The following is an 18,396-nucleotide window of genomic DNA, read 5'->3' on the forward strand; positions in this document are numbered from 1 at the left end:
TGACTGAATCAATACCTACATGCAGCGAAAGCAGTATGATCGGAAAATTTTGAATTTCATTATCTCTAGTGACCATAATAAGAAACGAGCGTGCATTATTTTGTCTATAAAAACTAATACATAAGAGATAACGATAATAAAGGTATGAGTACGTAAGTCGGTTTTGTTACTCAAGTAATCACTTCCAGGCACGCCTTAAATAGAGAACAGATAATGACAATAAGAGGCCAGTCTTTTGACTTTTTTCTGGTAATTCGCGTAATTACACGATAGATAGTGAATAGTGACGTATCATATACTACTGATAACTATAAAATTTACTTCATTTTACTCTCTTATTATATCGTGGGGGTAAAACCATGTGGATTAATAATAATAATAGTGATGTTGCCTAAACATACCAGAGGGAGACTTTGTACAAAAGTCGTTTGCTTGGGCACCACTGTACCATTCGTGTTTCTATCATGAAACAGCTGTTTGCGTGAATTTACAGGGTATAAAGGAATAACACCTGAGTCCTTAGGAATGGCAACGCATGGGAGGGGGGGGGGGTTTATCATGGTTGAAACAGTATTCTGTTATGTCTATGGTACTGCTTATGTCTATAGACGACGGTTACCACTTTCCATCAGGTGGGCTGTCACCTTATTTGCCATTCTAAGTAGAATAAAAAAAAACAAAAAATTTATGGAATAATAATAATGACAAATGATGAATAAATGGTGATTTATGAAAAAAAAAATGTAATTGTGAAAAGTGTCATGTATATATTGTATGTATCCGTATAATGCATGTGTATCATAAGTTAGCCTTTAACTGTTTACTGCTGAACATAGCCCTCTTAAGGGGTGTTTTTCCAATAGTTGCCATGCTTACCGGGCCAGTTGGCAATTATAGTTAAACTTTCGTGATGATAAAAAGGAAGGGGGTACCCCTTCCTTTCCCGCGGACATCGTAAGAGGCAACTAAGGGAACTTAATGATTGAGAGATGAGCAGCGGCGTCTCTCTTGAAACATCACCAAGAAAAGGGTACCCTTAATGACCTATTCTATGACGCAACCACGCGGCGATGTATGTGTGTATATATATAATATTTATTTAAAACATACATTACAGATTCTCTTTAATGTTAATTACACAATGGGACGGCTGTCTCTCTTGTTGGGACTTGTTACGGAGACGAAGCGCACCGCTCGTCACCGCACAACTTTGCGATGAACCATTGCTACGCTTACGTCCACACGAAGGAGTAAGTTCTGACATTGGAGCCGATTCTGATGCGTCATTCCCTAAACCTATCTCTTAACACAATATTTTGTTAATTTCGCAAAATTGCTGTTTTATGAACCATCATGAACTAAATTAAAACTAAACTTCACTTAAATCTATTGAAATTTATTTCATATTGGTACATAGAATAAATATTGTGCTATAATACCAAATTTTAATTTTAGAGATAGGATTAAAGAAATGGTGTCTCAGAATCGACTCCACTGACATCACAAACTCTATTGTGCTGTACAAAAACTTCCAACTAGAGTACGTTTCACCATTTCTTAGTACTTCATAAGATAAGCTTATAGCGCCTTACCAGCCTAACCAATCACTATGAAATTTTGTATAAACGTACTGTATGAAGAAGGATATAGGCTTTTTGTCCCGATCAGTAAACAAATCCTGGTCACACGGACGAAGTCGCGGCTAGTGCCTAATGTCTTCATTTCAAAACGATAGTATTAAAAAACAGCCTCATTGCTAGCAATACACCCCATCAGGTCAATCTCCACGCGATTCCCCCTGGAAACTATAGTGCTTAATTCTTGTTCAATTGTTCACTATGGGCCAACTGACCTACTTCATCCTCACCTGTCACTCTTCACTGGTGCCCTGCCAGCGTATACCGATAGCGCAGGCGGGGTAACCATTCAATCTTCAGTCATTGAAAAAAAAGTATAAAAAAACAAGTTGGGACACAGTGTCAATGAATTTATCATGAAATTTAATTAAATCACAACTTTTCCCCGTTCTTACCTAAATGCATATTTTTTATTAATTAATTTATGTATTCCAGGGTATATTAGTTGCTTGTGGTAGCAGTAAAGGAACTATATATTTAGCAGAATTATCTCAAAATTTAGGTACGGCGGACAAAAATGACAAGTTACTATTGACAAATGTAAGTAATACAGTTATGCACGTTTTGTTTTGAGAAACGAATCAAGACTTGTGTAAACGATGGAAACTTTGTTCAGAAATCTTTTATGATCCATACTTAAGTCTTATTTTAATATGTGTTCCATTATCTTCGTAATATAATAATTAGTGTGCCAGAAATCTTTTATGATCCATACTTAAGTCTTATTTTAATATGTGTTCCATTATATTCTGTGTCATATATATATATATATATATATATATATATATATATATATATATATATATATATATATATATATATAATATAACTAAACAAAGTCTGTACATGGAAGGTGTTTAAGAAAAACTAATGTTAGTCTCAATAAGACTAATACATGCCAAAAATTATATTTAAAATTTTAGTTTATTTGTATGTTTATTCCGGAACCACGCAAAACTACTGCATCAAATTGGATGCTATTTCCACAGTTTTCTTTCTAAGGAGCTAACTTAAAATCGGGTGTGTTTCATCTTGATACGCCATTTAGAAGTGATCCAAGTAAATTCCACGCGGAATAACGAAGTAACGGGCAAAAAGCCATTGATGAAATAACGTATGGGGAATATTGATCATTGCCTACACAAGCCTACGGACCACACCATACCACGAGGGCCACATTATCTGCAACATTCGTGATTACATTTATTTTATACGACTGTAAATACACAATATTCTATGAAAATATTTCGGTTTTTTTGCACACTCCTTTGTCAAATGAGTTGCTAGCCCACTTTATAACATAAAAAATACGTCAATAGTACCCTTGATTAGTTTATCATTATGTCACTACCTACTGATAATTCCTATAAATTAGCAAATTAAAAACGATAAATGTACTATTATCTGTCTAATAATGTTTACAAATTATTACATAACTGTATGAAGTATTAACAAAATATCTAGCTAATCTTAAATATTGTAGACGGGGACTATTTTATCAGCTATAATCATAAATAACTATAATTGTAAACCATATTGATCACCGCCAAATTGATAATTTATAGATATTAGAACGCGAAAACAAACGTGAACGCATTCTTGAAGCCCGTATGAGAGAACTACGATTGAAAATGCGACAGGATCGTGATGGTGGTCAACCGCAAACAGAAACTGATCCTACCAGCTACGATAGGGAGATTGAAGAAGCCACTGCAGAGTATATGCAGACAATAAACGCATTGAAGGCGCAACAAACGACACAATAAGTAACATACTGAAGTATTAATTCCGAAATTGATTAGAAGTGAAAATAAGCTCGTAGTCTTTCAAGTGCTTATTCAATGAATTAATACACAAGAAAGTAATCGTATATTATGTATATATATAATAAAAATTAAAAAATGATTGGATTAATTTTAATTGAACTTTATAACAATAACTAAAAATCATCAAAAGTGGTTCATAGTTGCCATTACAGATACTTAAATTTAAGATCTTATCCGACAAATAAAATTAATTTCATCTCAAAATTAGTTTAGGATCAATAATTTCAAGTGAACTTTCGAACAAGTAAACCATACTGCAAATTAAATGATCATCTGTTAAAAATTAACTTAAAAATTAATTGAGGATATCCTCTTTTTTAAGTTATTTAAAACTATTCCTTTAAGTCTGTTGAAAAATAACATAACTAGATATATTGTGGCCACTTTAATTGGATAAACATTATCCTACTTACATCTACTACATTTAATATTACTAATATCAGTCACTTCCACTTCACACTATTAGGATTATTTCATTAACATAATAGATATGCTTTGTGGTTTCATATTGTTTTGGCACGTTTCTATGTAGTTTGCTGGGCAGCGTCCTCTTGTTTGAACGCAACAAATGACCAACGGTGCTCAATGTTGGCACCGACACCGGTGGTTGTCCGGTCAAACACGTCTGGATGCTTCTGTAGGACGTGGTGGACTGTTGCTTGAGACACGTGGGGAAACAACGCCCGAACGTATGACACTACGTAATCCAGACTGGCACCTTGTGGATGAACCTGGGAAAAGATTTCCTTTATCAAAACCTAGCTTTAAAGAGCGACTTCTTATGTATGAATGGGGTAAAATGTAGTTTCTCTTTTTCTGTCTCAAATACTACGTGAATACCAAATTCCATGAGTAGATTAGTTAAATCATCGTTGTTAAAGTACCAAAAAGTAACAATCACGCTTTCCCAATTACAATATTAGTAAGGACTTAGAAAAATAATTTAATGTTAACCAACCTGAAGGAAAGCAGACATAACTCCGATCAGCTTTGCTTCTCCACATCCAGCTTCCACTTTTTCTTTCAAATGTACCTTTGAATCCACATCATCAGGCAATGGTGGTGGTGGTGGCGGCTTCACCACGGGTGACGGTAAAGGTGGCTGTTATAAGTTACAATACAAATACATTTTAAGTCTCAAATAAAGTAAAAAATCTTGGCATTATTTTTGACAATAATTTGTCATAGTCTCCATAAATCTTGGAGGTTAATAAAAAAAAAAAATTTTTGCTACCACTGATGCCTTCAATAGGTTATAGTAATCTCCTCCCTGTCAACACCAATATTGCTCTCACACGCACCTATATGATACTATTACATGCACCCACATATATGATCACATTTCTTAATTTCATCCTCAAGTGACTTTCTAATAGTTTTCGACGTAATCTGCATATTCTATGTATTTTTTACGCAATTTTTTTAACTCCGTTGTTCCTGATTATCTAAAAGACTAGTTCCTGTATCTCAGTGAGGCTAATGGCAATACTTCGCGCAATATCAACTATCTTCGTCTCAAATTTCCCGCTCATTCCTTCTCTCTTCGCTCTTCCTTTTATTCTATAGATCCTTTACTGTGCAGGCAGGTCGTCTATGGAACGTTTTATACTCACACACACACATACATATATATATCCTTTATTTTTTTTTTTTACACAAAGTTTGTCTGACCACCTTTTGTATAACATATAATTAATAAATGGTGCCGTAAATAAATAAAGTAATTTTCATATTGAGAATTCACTTTATTTATATTTTACTATAATAAAAGATGAAACAACACCATGAGTTTTAATATAAATTTATTTCACTATCTATGATAATAATAAATATAAAACGTTATTTGTCAAAATCAGTAAGTTAAGGCGTGACAAATATGAAACAAACAAGGAAGTAAACTTTAAAATTTGCCAAATCAAAATCTGTTTAGTATTCATACAAAAAAAGAGAATCTCATCCTTTTTTAAGTCATTTAAAAACAGATATAAATATTTAGAATTTCCTCTATTTGAATTTTCACTATTTATACAAACTATATTGAACAAAATTGTATAAAAGTGGGACTTAATGCTATAGGTATTCTCTACCGACCAACCCTTACTATATCGATTATGATATTTGGTAAATTAAACCTTGTTTGTACATGACAACTGGTAAATTTTATTAAAGATTTAAAGATGTAACTTACGTTTTTTTCCAGAGCACCTTGCAATGCTTGTCGAGCTATGAACTGAGCCTTAAACTTTTCCATCTCCTTTTGTGCATCCGTCTTTATGACATCAACTTCATTCTTATAAGCTTCCAATTGGAATTGTAAACTTTCGTTCTCACGCTGTAATATTAAGATTACATGAATATTATCACTCGAATATTATCCGTGTTGAGATAGTCAACTGTTGGGGTAGTCAACAAAAATAGTCATTGTGGTAAACACGAATATACACATGCTCACATTTTGCTAACATATTACAATCGAATTTGGTTTATTACCGGTATTTTTCATTGCAGGACAATTAATTGGAAAATTAAATTTACATCTAAAGTTTCTGTTGTCAGTTAGATTATTGAGAAATATTATAATTGTTACCTTTAGTCGTTGATATTCTTCGCTTGTATCCGCATTTCTATTGGAGAAACCGTTAAATTCATTATCCTCATTAAAGAACTTCTCGTTAAATTCTTCTTTTAATGAATTAAATTCCTGAAAAATATTCATATTTAATATTTATTCTGACATTGCACTTTTGTATATTTTGACACAAATACACTCATTACCTGGTTTGTTATTTGCTTTTACCTGTAACCGCTGTCCACTGGATCATTTTTATTGAATACAACTTACCTACTTTTTTCATTACAATTTCACTGATATTAGTAACGCAAAAACGTGTAACCTTCTAAATTATTTTCAATACATAGTGTATTTTTCATATTTAAAATATTGACTGCTCAAAACTTAATTTATTTGGTAATGAAATTGTAACGAACAACACATTTAAGTTCTTTCATTTACCGTTGTTATTCTTAATCACGTTAGTAATATTTATTCCTAGTCATTGTTTAATAGAACACCATGACTTGATGTACCTGAGTCATTTTCTGCCATGTCTCGATGTTCTTCCGCTGTGGTTTCGTAAAGTGATCCCACACGCGCTGATGGGCTGCCGCTGTAAACACTTTCGCCACCTGCTCGACTGAGGTTCACAAATAATTATGTTAAGAGGCGTTGCATAAGGCCGCAGTGAGCAAACATACCGTCGGCAATCGCGACCGGTTGACCCAGGCTCTCAATACGGTTGCCAGAATGCGTGCGTGGCGTTTCTACGTCTACCTAGGGACTCGACGCGTCTGCACTGTAGTGAAAAGCTGGCACGCTGGATCTCGCGTCCGAGACGTGTCTCGAGACACATGACAGTGTGTTGCCACACAGAGAAACCGACAATGTTTTGACAAAATATTTTCGATACACTGCTAAATAATTAATATATATATATATATATATTCCATTCCTAAATACATTAAATTTATTCACTCTGCTGATGAAACAAATAATTTATAATATAGCAGATATCAAAAATATATTTGTTAAAACATTTGCGACTTACATTACTCCACTATTTCTGGAGCTATTGAATTTTTACACGATACTTAAGACTTCAAGTAATCTGCAGAGCACGGCAATCCCTCGATTGAGTACCACTACTGAGATATTGAGATAGAGCAGAGAGTGACCATATTATGTAATTATTAGCTAAATAAATATTAAATATTCTTTTATAAACATTTTAAATTTACAATATATTGATTGCCTGTTTAACTGTATTTTTCAAATTCTGTTCAAAAAACAAAGGACAAATGTCAACATTGTATTACTAAAGTATATCCAATTGCGAGCAACCATAGTGACTAACCGCCGCCTATGGGAACAGATTTATAGAAAATAAAAAAAAAAACATATGATCATAATTCATATGTCTGAATATTATTTTAATTTTTATTCCACTTAATACACTATAATACCCAATAAATATTAAATGACAAAATAATCCCATTCAATGTTAATAAAATTCATAGTTATGATACACGTCAGAAAGCTGGTTCAAGACGGTTAAAAAAGAAGACTCTACTCCATAAAAGTTGATTCTTCCATTAGTAATCAGATTAGAGAAAGAGTGGAAAATTAAAATAATAAATTCATAAGAAATATACACAGATACAAGTACCTATATATCAATGTGTATGTGTAAATACCATGTTTAGGACTCAATATTTAAAAATATTTTACAGTCGATTTTCATAATAATTATGAGTTGTATCTTTATATCTGAATGTTTTATATATCAATCATGCTATAAAGTAGTCAATTTGGTTGCTCGTGAGTCTACCATACACTATATCAATTTTGAATACAGTATTACAAAACTATAATTTACCCTTCACCATACTCTGTTGAATGAGATTTTTATGCATTTTGAATGATAACAAAATACCATGATTTATTCAGCAACGCCTGGATAATGTTTTCATTAAGAAAACATTATGACAATACCTTACCTTTAAATATTATATAACAATGTACAAAAAGTCTCTTTCCAGAAATACTTGTGTCCATCAATGTTCACGTACAGATCCATAAAAATATAAAGAGTTCTTATTATACTCACGTTGTTCAATAACTTTCTCTATATGATTTTTCACTCTTTCTTTACATTCCTGCAATTCCTCTTCAGCTTGCACTTTTTCATTAAATAATCTCCGTATGTGGGAATTTGTAGCTTGAATCATTGAATAAAATTGATTTGCATTCTTTTTTGAACATTCACCACGTTCCAGCCATGCGATAAGAGTCTATAAGGAAAAAATTATAAAATGACTAAACACTTAATAACATGAGCAGAAATATATGAGAAATCAATGATGCTATTAGATCATATTACTAATAATCCTTTTCTCCCTTCATTTCCTAAGTTATCCTTACTAAGAATCAATCAGACCCTTTTACAGATCATGCCTTGATATTACTGACAATTTTTAAATTAATGATTGTAAGGCTATTATTGTAGGGACAAAAGTATTATCAATAATTTAATACTTACAGGAAGAGTATTTGGAAAATGTTCTTCATTTTTAATTTTTTCCACTAATTGAACAATGGCAGCATTGGAAAATGGTTGAATTCTCACTGGTGAAGGAGACCGCCGATATGATGCAATGCTGCGATTAGCTAGCTCCTGTTGTGCAGTCAATTGCTGCATTTGTGCTTGTTGTGCACGCAGTGCTTGCCGTTGACGACGCTCATACTCATTTTGATCATCTCGACTCTAAATAAGAATTACAAAGATATAATTTAAATTTATTGTTAATATCTACGTGTATGCGAAGTCTATATTATAAAAAGTGCACAATTAACAGCTACAAATATGATGATAATGAATTACCCAATATCAAGATACAGAGCATATTGTTGCATGCTAAAGTATAAAGGAATATGATTGTTGTGGCCAACACATTCTGTAATGTCCTAATGTTTATGACTTAATAAAGTTTACTGTTTTTATTTTCGATTAGATACACTATTGTCAGGTTGTTATCATTTTAATATATTTTTTTTTATGAAATATGTTTATATTAGTAGTATGACCGTATAATAAAGTATCAAATACATACATATAAGCAAATACACACTGCCATAAATAACACTTTTTTATGTTTGCTATTCCTAATACAAAAAAGAGAACAAGAAATATATTTACCAATGCATAGTCTACATGCAACCAGCCTGAAGTTGTGTGAGAATCATCATCTTCGTCTTTTTCATCTTTATCTTTACTGATCAACTTAATACGATACCCAGACAGCTGCATTGCTGCATCCACAGAGCTCTCTCTGTCAAATCGTATATGACAAAAATCTTTTTTAGATAGTCTTAAAGTATGAATCCTGCCATATGGTTCAAAAATTTCTCTGACTGTACTCTCCCTTATTTTTTCTGGTAAATAACCAACGAAAATAGTACGACAACCAGGAGGTTTCGCTCTTCGAGGAGGCTGTGGTGTGCCAGCTGTAGGCGGAATTAGTATACAGTGTTTAAGAATAATTTCCTTCTTTTCTTGAACTGTGGCTATGTCAGTACCCATGTTAGAATACATTCCTATCATTGAAGGATCCATTACCATACCTCCCATCATACTTATATCTATGGGAGTCGAACCTGTTGCAGAAATAGCTTGTGCTCCAATTGTTGATATATCCATTGTTGACTGAGACATCAATTCCATTCCTGTACCTGACATCATTTCCATAGCAGTAGAAGGCATCATGCCTCCAGCCATCATTCCTGACATCATCATATTTGGATACATCCCACCAGCCATCATCATATTACCTAGAATATATACATATTTATAAAAATAAATTGTACTGAGTTTTGGGTACATAAGATATAGAGTTTATTAAATTAATTTAACAGTAAGCAGTTACCATATAAAACATGTAAACTATAAAAGTGCCAAACATGTATAGGGCCTTATAGGGACATTTATAAATTTACGCCATCTAATACACAGGATCAAATTATGCACCTTCTTTGAGTTCTAAACATAGTGCATAAACGAGAAATGTGCTCACTCGATTTACCAAGGTATCCAACCCCTATTTGCTAACAGTGGTGATCACTCACTACCATTATTATTGAAGAAACCAAACAGTAGTAAATGTGATGCTCCAAGAAGATTTAAACACACTGCCACAATCACATAAACATAATTGCTGTCTTTTTTTCATCATCACTCTGGACTATGGATGCAAATTTGATTACGCCTTGGTTTGTGCGCACCTTTACTTATAATAAATTAATTTCATATTTCAAGCTTAGTTTCTCTTTAGTTTTATAATATACCATTATCACAATATAAGTAATAGTACTAAAGTACAGTATGGATACTCCTTGCTGCCCATTGCGATCTGTTCTCTTCCCTTCTCAAACACGTATCAGCTACCATATTTTAATGGATGTCTCTAGTGACAAAGACTAAAGTTTAATCTACGCTTCAAAAGACGCCAGATATCTTCAATGTCAAATAAAAACAGAGGATAGCTTTTCTTAATTTGAACAAAAATACAGAGTTATTAAAAATTTTAAATTCGATGTTTACCATTAGGTAAACTTCGAATTTAAAATTTTGTGGGTGTAGGTGGTGTAGGTAGGTGTGCTAATGCCCACCTAATTATACTCGATAACTGTCATATACACATGAAAAAAGCTATGTGCTTCCTAGAATATACTGTGAACCCCGTGACATCACTCATATGTTGCTATTATTGAGAACAGAAGTGTTATCCGATAATTTAAAGCCCTTATTAATAAAAATATATCATACTTGTGGCTCGCTAGGGCTTCGCACGGATGGTCATTTATATTTTAAACATTTTGGGATAAACGTAGAGTAAGTGAATATTTTGAAGAGTCAAAACTTTCAATGTCGGTAGCGTCCGCTGCGTAGGAAACCGACAGCGCAAATGAACCGTGCGGAGATCCTATCTTATATAAGTATGTGCGCCGCGCCGTCCGATGCCACGCGCTGTGGCCACCGGTGTCGCAAGCAAGGGATTTAAACACAGAACAAAATCCGTAATATCTTTGGCATAGAATGTCCGATTTCATTAATTCAAAGAGACACAATCTACAGGCATTGAAACAGTCTTGAATACATTTATTTAAATATTGATATGATAAGAATTAGAACTGTGTTAACTGTAGTACACCTTTGTTATTTTCCAAAGATTTAATTAATATTTTACAACAAAGCTGTGCAGCTTTGTCAAAGCCAAAGCTTCAATCGACATTCAACAATATATGAAAGCGTGTGTTTTACCCGTACTAACCCTAAATACACATGCACACATTGTTTTATGTACAGACATTTCTTGCTTCCGTAGTTGTGAGAATCACAGATTATTTTTATTCGAAGTGTCTGGGTAGTGACAGTCCTGTTTTAGCCTAAAAACATACAATAAATAATTTTGAAAAGATTAAATAAGTTAGATACACTTTACCTTGTGAATACATATTTGTCATCATCATCTGATTCATGACGTTTGACATATCATTCCCAGTTTTATTACTGTCTTGATTTTTACTATCTCTTCTCCGACCGACATTGTCTACCCTCACTGGTGAACGAGATCTATCTCTTTTATTTCCTGCAAGTAAAAACGGATAACATAAATTATTCCTAATGTATATACATAACTATGAGACATTATTTAAGGGCAAAAGGTATAAAACAAGAAGAAGCATTACATTTAACACAGATATAGCTTAAAACTATGTACATCAAACATTAATACTTTTTTGATATTTTGTTATGTATACGCCTAGTTTTTGTGGAGAAAATCTGGTGAGCCTGGGAAAATGTTTTAGAAAGTAAAAAATTTGTAACATTATCCATACATGATCTAAGTTAGAAATACGCTAAATAAGATCAATCTATAAAAATACTAGCGACTAGCCCCGGCTTCCCACGGGTACACATTACATCACATTACATTAGAAACCTCTAAAATAACAGTGCTTCTCTAGTATATTATGCATATATTATATATATAAACCTTCCTCTTGAATCACTTTATCTATTAAAAAAACCGCATGAAAATCCACTGCGTAGTTTTAAAGATCTAAGCAATCATAGGGACAGACAGACGGGAAACGACTTTGTTTTATACTATGTAGTGATTATGAATAGGTAAATTTCTGATGTTTAGGGCAATCTCCAGTACTACTGATACGATTTTGAAAATTCTTTTACTGTTAGAAAAATATATTATCCTTAAGTGTTATGAACTACTTTTTATTTTGATAAGTATATATTATCAATATTTAATCACAATAATTTTAATTGATATAAAGCAATAAAAATCTATAACTAATCGGGCCCCAAATACTGTTACATAAAAACTTTTCTTTTTTTCAACTTTTTCATTATTTTGAATTTGGAACACGTTTATTATTTTAAAAACTTTAGATTTCGCGCCATTTCACATATTATTTCGTGTTCATTATCAAATTACAATATGGAATGGAGTGTTGAAGAAAATAGGATTGCAGTGATCGCCTTGCACAAAGTGGGTATAGAGCCATCGATTATATTCCAGACACTTCAAAAGCTTGATATCAGCTGTATGTATATCGTACTATCAACAGATACAATAACGCTTCCTCTGTTGAAGACCAGAAAAGATCGGGGCGGCTTGCTGTTGGAACTACTAAAGCTATTAATGCTGTGAAAGCCAGAATTCGTCGAAACCCCATTAGGAAGCAAAAAATTTTATCGCTAGAATTGAAGATTTCCGCTAAGACTCTATCGCGTATTATAAAACAAGACCTGAAGCTCGATACTTATCGTCGATACACAGGACATGCCCTAAATCAATCTTTACAATTAAAGAGAGTGTATTGATCAAAACGCCTTCTGTCACGATACGCATGTGAAAGGCACAGAAATATCCTCTTTACCGATGAAAAATTTTCATGATTGAAGAACACTACAATAAGCAAAATGATAAACTAAAGAACATATTCTCATAAAGAACAAATCACAGTTCTAAAGAAGCTGCTCAAGTAGTCAGAAAGGTACAACATGGTCATCATCCTGCATCAGTGATGGTTTGATGAGTCATGTCTTATCAAGAAGCGACAAAACTACATTTTTGTAAAAAAGGAGTAAAAACTTCAGCTAAAGTGTATCAAGATACAGTCTTGGATTGTGTTGTGAAACTTCTCAGCAATACACTTTTTAAAAATATACCATGTACTTTCCAGCAGGACTCTGCACCTGGTCACAAAGCATAAACTATCCAAGCCTGGCTTGAAACCAACATTCCAGACAGTATAATAATATATACTGAAGACTGGCCCTCATTTAGCCCAGACCTCAACCCTTTAGACTTCAGATTATGATCAGTTTTAGAGAACATAGCTTGCTCTAAACAACATGGCCACATTGAGTTTCTTAAAAAATTCTTATGCGTAAATCACTAGTAATAATAGTGCATAAAATAGGTATAAATTTTAATATTAAAAATGCATTTTCATTTGTAAAGGAACTTATAGATGGACTAGGTAAATTAATTAATGTAGCTTTACAAAAAAAAAGTCTATACCATATATATCTAAGTTTAATATCATTACAAAAAATAATTTATATGTTAAAAGTAAAACAAATTTTACAAAATTAAGTTTGGATAGAAGTTTTACAAATATTTTACAAATTCTTATAAAAACAAATAGTTAAATTAAAATGGAAATTTTATGGAGATAAAGTTTACTTATTAGAGCATGTTCAATGACATAGTTGGTCAGAAGATAATGTGAAATAAAAACAATAAGTTGGAAAAATTATTGTATTAGTGCTGTCGCTGGCCGTGCGCGAATAGTAGGTGGGGTGCAGAGGTAAGGGGCACAGAAGGAACTATATAAATGTGTGGACATCAAATTACTAAATAGGTTTTTTAAACTTTAAAATCTTAGAATATTAGTGAAGTATTTTCACACACACCAAAATACCAGCCTTAAATATGTTGAAGTTTAAAAGTTACACAAACAAATATTGTACCTGTGTGAGCAAAGCCAGGACTGGTCATTAGTTGATTTACAAAAATCATACATAATGTTTAGGTTTAACAATACTTAATAATTATTAATACTTTTATATCAATTTCAACAGTGTCACCTGATAGGCATATCAGAGTTAAAGTATATACTACACCTCAAATGTAATATTTCTTAAATTTACCATTAGAAGCTTTGTTTTTCATTGAGAATCAAGTTACTAGGTACATCAATCACTCCATCAAGACAATTTATGTTAGTTCATGTTTAGTTCATGGCCCGATAGGAGTAGGAGAATTCAATGAGTACCCTTAGTTATGAGTTATTAGTCTTATGAGAATGCCAATTCTAGATTCCTTACACGATACACGCATTTAAATCTTTGAGTCGATAAAATGATTGGCTCGATTAAGGAGAGTTTCACAAAAAATAAAATACACCAAAACAAATTCAAACGTTGAGACAAAGAAATTAAAAAATAGGACAAATTCTAGAAGATAAAACATAATAATAACTGTAGAGTGAAGATAAACATTGTAAATAGAAATAAACATAAATACCGACTATCGAACCAATTATATTAAAAGAGCAAGCATAAAATTTAGTTTTAATTTTATACTGACCAGCCATTTTTTAGAAGTTCCGTAAGACACAAAAGTATTGTCACAAAAATAATTTTTAAGTGTACATAATAATTCAGTAGTAGTGATTATCTAGGAACAAAAGGGATATGCAATTTTTTATATTAATTTAGTACTACAAAGTCAAATATTAAGAAATAATCAAAAAATCAAGAAAACAATAAATTCACAGATTAATTACAGATTCTCTCGCTCACAGATAAAAATATTTATGATTTATCTAAGACGAATTAATCTCGAATATATTTTTAACATTGACAGAAAGAGATTGATGGTTATGTTCTTACTGAGTGATTTAGGAATTAACGTTATAATTTTTTTAAGTTTTCCATTACAAATAATTATGATGATAAGTACACTGATCTTTCCTCTTTCTCACCTCTTTTGCACCCTCAGTCTATAATAATATAATATTATATTATTATAGACTAAGTGTTGAGGTTTTATTTAAGTTATTTTTAAAGATAGAATTTATTTATTTTTCTTGTTATGTCAGTCTATAATAATATAATATTATATTATTATAGACTAAGGGTGCAAAAATAGTAAAACTGTTTTACAATATATTATTTATAGAAAGAAATGTTTATTTATTTATTTATAAATTACTCACCACACTTACTGTATCCCAAAACGTGTAGCAAGCCATAGGTTTATTTTACAAACTTAATATTTAAATTATAATTACATGATAAATGTGCAATTTTGTATTTTTTTTTTTCTAATGTCTGTGAATTTAAATTATTTTTAGGTAGATCACTATTAATTACATCGCATTACAATAAATAATTAAATTGACAAAATTAAAAAGTGTTGTGTTGCCGCTTTAATCTGTGGTTGTGTTCATGTTGTAGTGTTGCATGATTACTTGCTCTGTTTAGTGTTGTTTATATTTAATTTGTTGACATTGAATTCTAACCTAAAGCACTTGATTTTAAAAAGATTAATTATTCGATTAGCCCTTATTGATAGAATTGAATCTATTATCTTTAATATCCTATAATCTGTTTTACGTAAATTTAAATATGTTAGGAGGTTTGAATTCGGCATCATAATAATTGAACAATAAGTGTTCTACATATATTTTCGGCATATTGAAATGTTATAGTAATAATTTTTTGAAATGTTTGTATTAGCCGAAATGAAGGACGTTATTCGCGTAACACCGGATCATTTCCATCAAAGTTTAACGGAATCTATTACGACTTTACTTAATAGGAAACTCGCTAATAAGGTAGTGAATCCAATCCATGTTTACGTCGAATGACCAGAAACATAGTTTGTTAAAGTACAATTAGCAGTACAATATTCTACTGGTACTTTTATTAGCCTCCTTATAATATATCTTTTTTTCAGAAACTACATTTTATTCAGTTTTGTATGAAATATGAAATAATCTGACACCCTAACCAAAGGAAACTATTATATATAATACTTGCTTGTAAATATGAACATCTGAGAATACACACTGTGATGATGTATATTTTTATCTTTATTTTTATGATCTACTTATATACCTGTATTCAGTATATATATTTATGTTTTTAACTTTAATTATCATATTAACATACATATATTTAAACTATACTTTATTTTATACTTTCAGGTTGTACTGAATGTGGGACTATGCATAGCTCTTTTTGATATTACTCATATTGGGCACTCTTACATATTCCCAGGTGATGGTTCCTCCCACACTGAAGTCAAATTTAGATATATTGTATTTCGACCAGTAGTTGAAGAAATTCTCATTGGCAAGATTAGGAGTTGTAGTAGAGAAGGTGTTCATGGTATAGTATTTGATTTTAAATATATGAAAATATGAAATCAATGTTAGCATAAGATTAGAACAGGAGTAAACTCTATTGATTGTAAAAATAATTATCGTAATTAAAAATTGTATAAAATTTAAATTTTTTTGCATTTGTTTATTAGTGAGGTAAAATATGAACATTTATACAAACTAGCTAGTGGTCTGATGGAAAGTAGTCCTAATCCTTCCTACAAACATTTGCAACAGGGAAGATTTCATAGAATATGTGCATTACTATAGTATGATTGACTGTAGTTTTTATCTGTATGAAGTTTATAATAGTTATTGTATCCAATCACATATATTCTTTGTTATTGTAAACTAAACTAATTAATAAACTTAAATGTTAAACTAATTAACCTTCAAGCGCATGGTAATTTGTAATGGCAGCAGTCATACAATATCTTAAAAACCTGCAGGATATTTCAGAGAAAGTACTAATTGATTACTAACAATTAATTTTTTGCATACAAATGCATTATATTTTTATGCTAGGGTGTATTTTGTTGAAAAAAAGAACTTAAACGCAACTAAAAAGCCAAATATAATGAAAAAATATAAAATTATATAATCAATTGGCATAACTCAAATTTCTTCGAGTGCACAACAGTGTTTGTTTCTTATAAAATTTGTTAATTATATAAAAAAAAAAAAATTCGGAGGAGAAGGGGAAAGGGATGTAAATCATATATTCTGTACATAAAGAAACAAAGAGTGGCTTCTAATGATTAAAAATACATACGATACATATTTTAAATGAAAATGGATAGTAAATTCAGAAAAAAAATACTATAAAAAAATTCTTGATTCCTTGAATAAAATTTTTATTTCATTCTTTTATTGTGCTGCTATCTGTGGACTAAGGAATCCAATCTTATATTTTTAAATATTTAAGTTTTCTTTTAATTATTTTTTTTATTTGTATTTTTTTCAGTTACATTAGGATTTTTTGATGATATATTAATACCAGTGAATGCTTTACAACATCCATCTAGATTTGATGAAAATGACCAAGCTTGGGTTTGGGAATATCCTAAAGATGGCGAAAAGCATGACTTATTCATGGATTCAGGTATACTAATATATTTATATATAATATTAATTTTCAAATTGAAGGCAATTCTTATTTCAAGGCATTCTATCTACTTTAAAACAGGTGTTCTGGACCTTCCATCTATTTACTATATCTAGAACTAGCAACCCACCCTAACTTTGTAGGGGTACAATATTTATGTAGCTTTTGAATTGTTTAAATAATACATTTTAGTGTATAGATTACTAAATTAAATTTTGAAAAGCATTCTTTAAAAAACGAATTGTCCTATTTTATGATGACATTATTATATATATAATAATATTGAGTAGGGATATATTTACATTATAACATAAATTAAAAAATAAGAGGATCTTCATCGTGCCTCCAATCAAACTGTTTATAATTACTCCTCTCTATCCAAAGGTTGCCTGGAAGAGATCACTTTTAGCGATAAGGTCACCCATTGTTTTCTCATTGTGATTATTTCTTGTAATTGTTTATATCTAGTATAAGTTTACTATTGTAATTTTTTGGAGGAAACAAAAAAGAGTATCTATCTATATATTACAGGAGAGAATATAAGATTTCGAGTAACGAGTGAAGCATTTGAAGAAAGTTTGCCAATAGGACCACCAGGAACTGAACATGCAGTGCAAACTGTTGCCCCTTATAAATTAGTTGGTGGAATTAATGAGCCCGGACTAGGGCTCCTATCTTGGTGGGAGGCACCAGAACAAGATGATGGTGATGAAAATGATGAGGAACAAGAAAATGATGAATAAAATATTAAAATTCAATGTTTTTTTTTTATCTGAACTGGAACTTAACTGATAA

The 18,396-nt window shown here is 31.4% G+C and overlaps 3 protein-coding genes across 3 annotated transcripts; 2 read left to right on the plus strand and 1 right to left on the minus strand.

Moving 5' to 3' along the window:
- Positions 1 to 232: 232 nt before the first annotated feature.
- LOC128201585 (dynein axonemal intermediate chain 2-like) lies at positions 233 to 16,491 on the plus strand. Its single transcript, XM_052899015.1, has 5 exons — positions 233 to 249; positions 1,118 to 1,250; positions 2,073 to 2,177; positions 3,203 to 3,403; positions 16,393 to 16,491. Exons 2-4 carry the CDS (start codon positions 1,128 to 1,130, stop codon positions 3,401 to 3,403), a joined length of 429 nt encoding a protein of 142 aa, XP_052754975.1. The 5' UTR covers positions 233 to 249; positions 1,118 to 1,127; the 3' UTR covers positions 16,393 to 16,491.
- On the minus strand, positions 3,834 to 14,897 carry LOC113521516 (ecto-NOX disulfide-thiol exchanger 2-like). The gene is made up of 10 exons (XM_026907058.3): positions 14,696 to 14,897; positions 11,519 to 11,665; positions 9,217 to 9,848; positions 8,560 to 8,784; positions 8,128 to 8,311; positions 6,551 to 6,657; positions 6,051 to 6,164; positions 5,652 to 5,795; positions 4,422 to 4,565; positions 3,834 to 4,194 (listed from the first exon to the last, which is right to left on the minus strand). The coding sequence occupies exons 1-10, from the start codon at positions 14,700 to 14,702 to the stop codon at positions 3,988 to 3,990; spliced, it is 1,911 nt and encodes a 636-aa protein (XP_026762859.1). The 5' UTR covers positions 14,703 to 14,897; the 3' UTR covers positions 3,834 to 3,987.
- On the plus strand, positions 15,586 to 18,359 carry LOC113521517 (DNA-directed RNA polymerase III subunit RPC8). The gene is made up of 4 exons (XM_026907061.3): positions 15,586 to 15,947; positions 16,320 to 16,503; positions 17,461 to 17,598; positions 18,133 to 18,359. Exons 1-4 carry the CDS (start codon positions 15,837 to 15,839, stop codon positions 18,342 to 18,344), a joined length of 645 nt encoding a protein of 214 aa, XP_026762862.1. The 5' UTR covers positions 15,586 to 15,836; the 3' UTR covers positions 18,345 to 18,359.
- The last annotated feature ends 37 nt before the right edge of the window (positions 18,360 to 18,396 follow it).

Source organism: Galleria mellonella, unplaced genomic scaffold, assembly GCF_026898425.1.
Source record: "Galleria mellonella isolate WM207_F2 unplaced genomic scaffold, CSIRO_AGI_GalMel_v1 utg55, whole genome shotgun sequence".
NCBI classification, from domain to species: domain Eukaryota; kingdom Metazoa; phylum Arthropoda; class Insecta; order Lepidoptera; family Pyralidae; genus Galleria; species Galleria mellonella.

Excerpts from the sequence above, each read along its gene's own strand:
- LOC128201585 (XM_052899015.1), top strand. The coding sequence starts at position 1,128 with ATGTTAATTACACAATGGGACGGCTGTCTCTCTTGTTGGGACTTGTTA. Across the intron at positions 1,251-2,072 it reads GCTTACGTCCACACGAAGGA|GGTATATTAGTTGCTTGTGG; the intron begins GTAAGTTCTGAC and ends TATGTATTCCAG. Across the intron at positions 2,178-3,202 it reads ACAAGTTACTATTGACAAAT|ATATTAGAACGCGAAAACAA; the intron begins GTAAGTAATACA and ends GATAATTTATAG.
- LOC113521516 (XM_026907058.3), bottom strand. Across the intron at positions 4,566-5,651 it reads AAGGTGCTCTGGAAAAAAAC|CCACCTTTACCGTCACCCGT; the intron begins GTAAGTTACATC and ends AACTTATAACAG. Across the intron at positions 4,195-4,421 it reads TTATGTCTGCTTTCCTTCAG|GTTCATCCACAAGGTGCCAG; the intron begins GTTGGTTAACAT and ends ATCTTTTCCCAG.
- LOC113521517 (XM_026907061.3), top strand. The coding sequence starts at position 15,837 with ATGTTTGTATTAGCCGAAATGAAGGACGTTATTCGCGTAACACCGGAT. Across the intron at positions 16,504-17,460 it reads TAGTAGAGAAGGTGTTCATG|TTACATTAGGATTTTTTGAT; the intron begins GTATAGTATTTG and ends TATTTTTTTCAG. Across the intron at positions 17,599-18,132 it reads TGACTTATTCATGGATTCAG|GAGAGAATATAAGATTTCGA; the intron begins GTATACTAATAT and ends TATATATTACAG.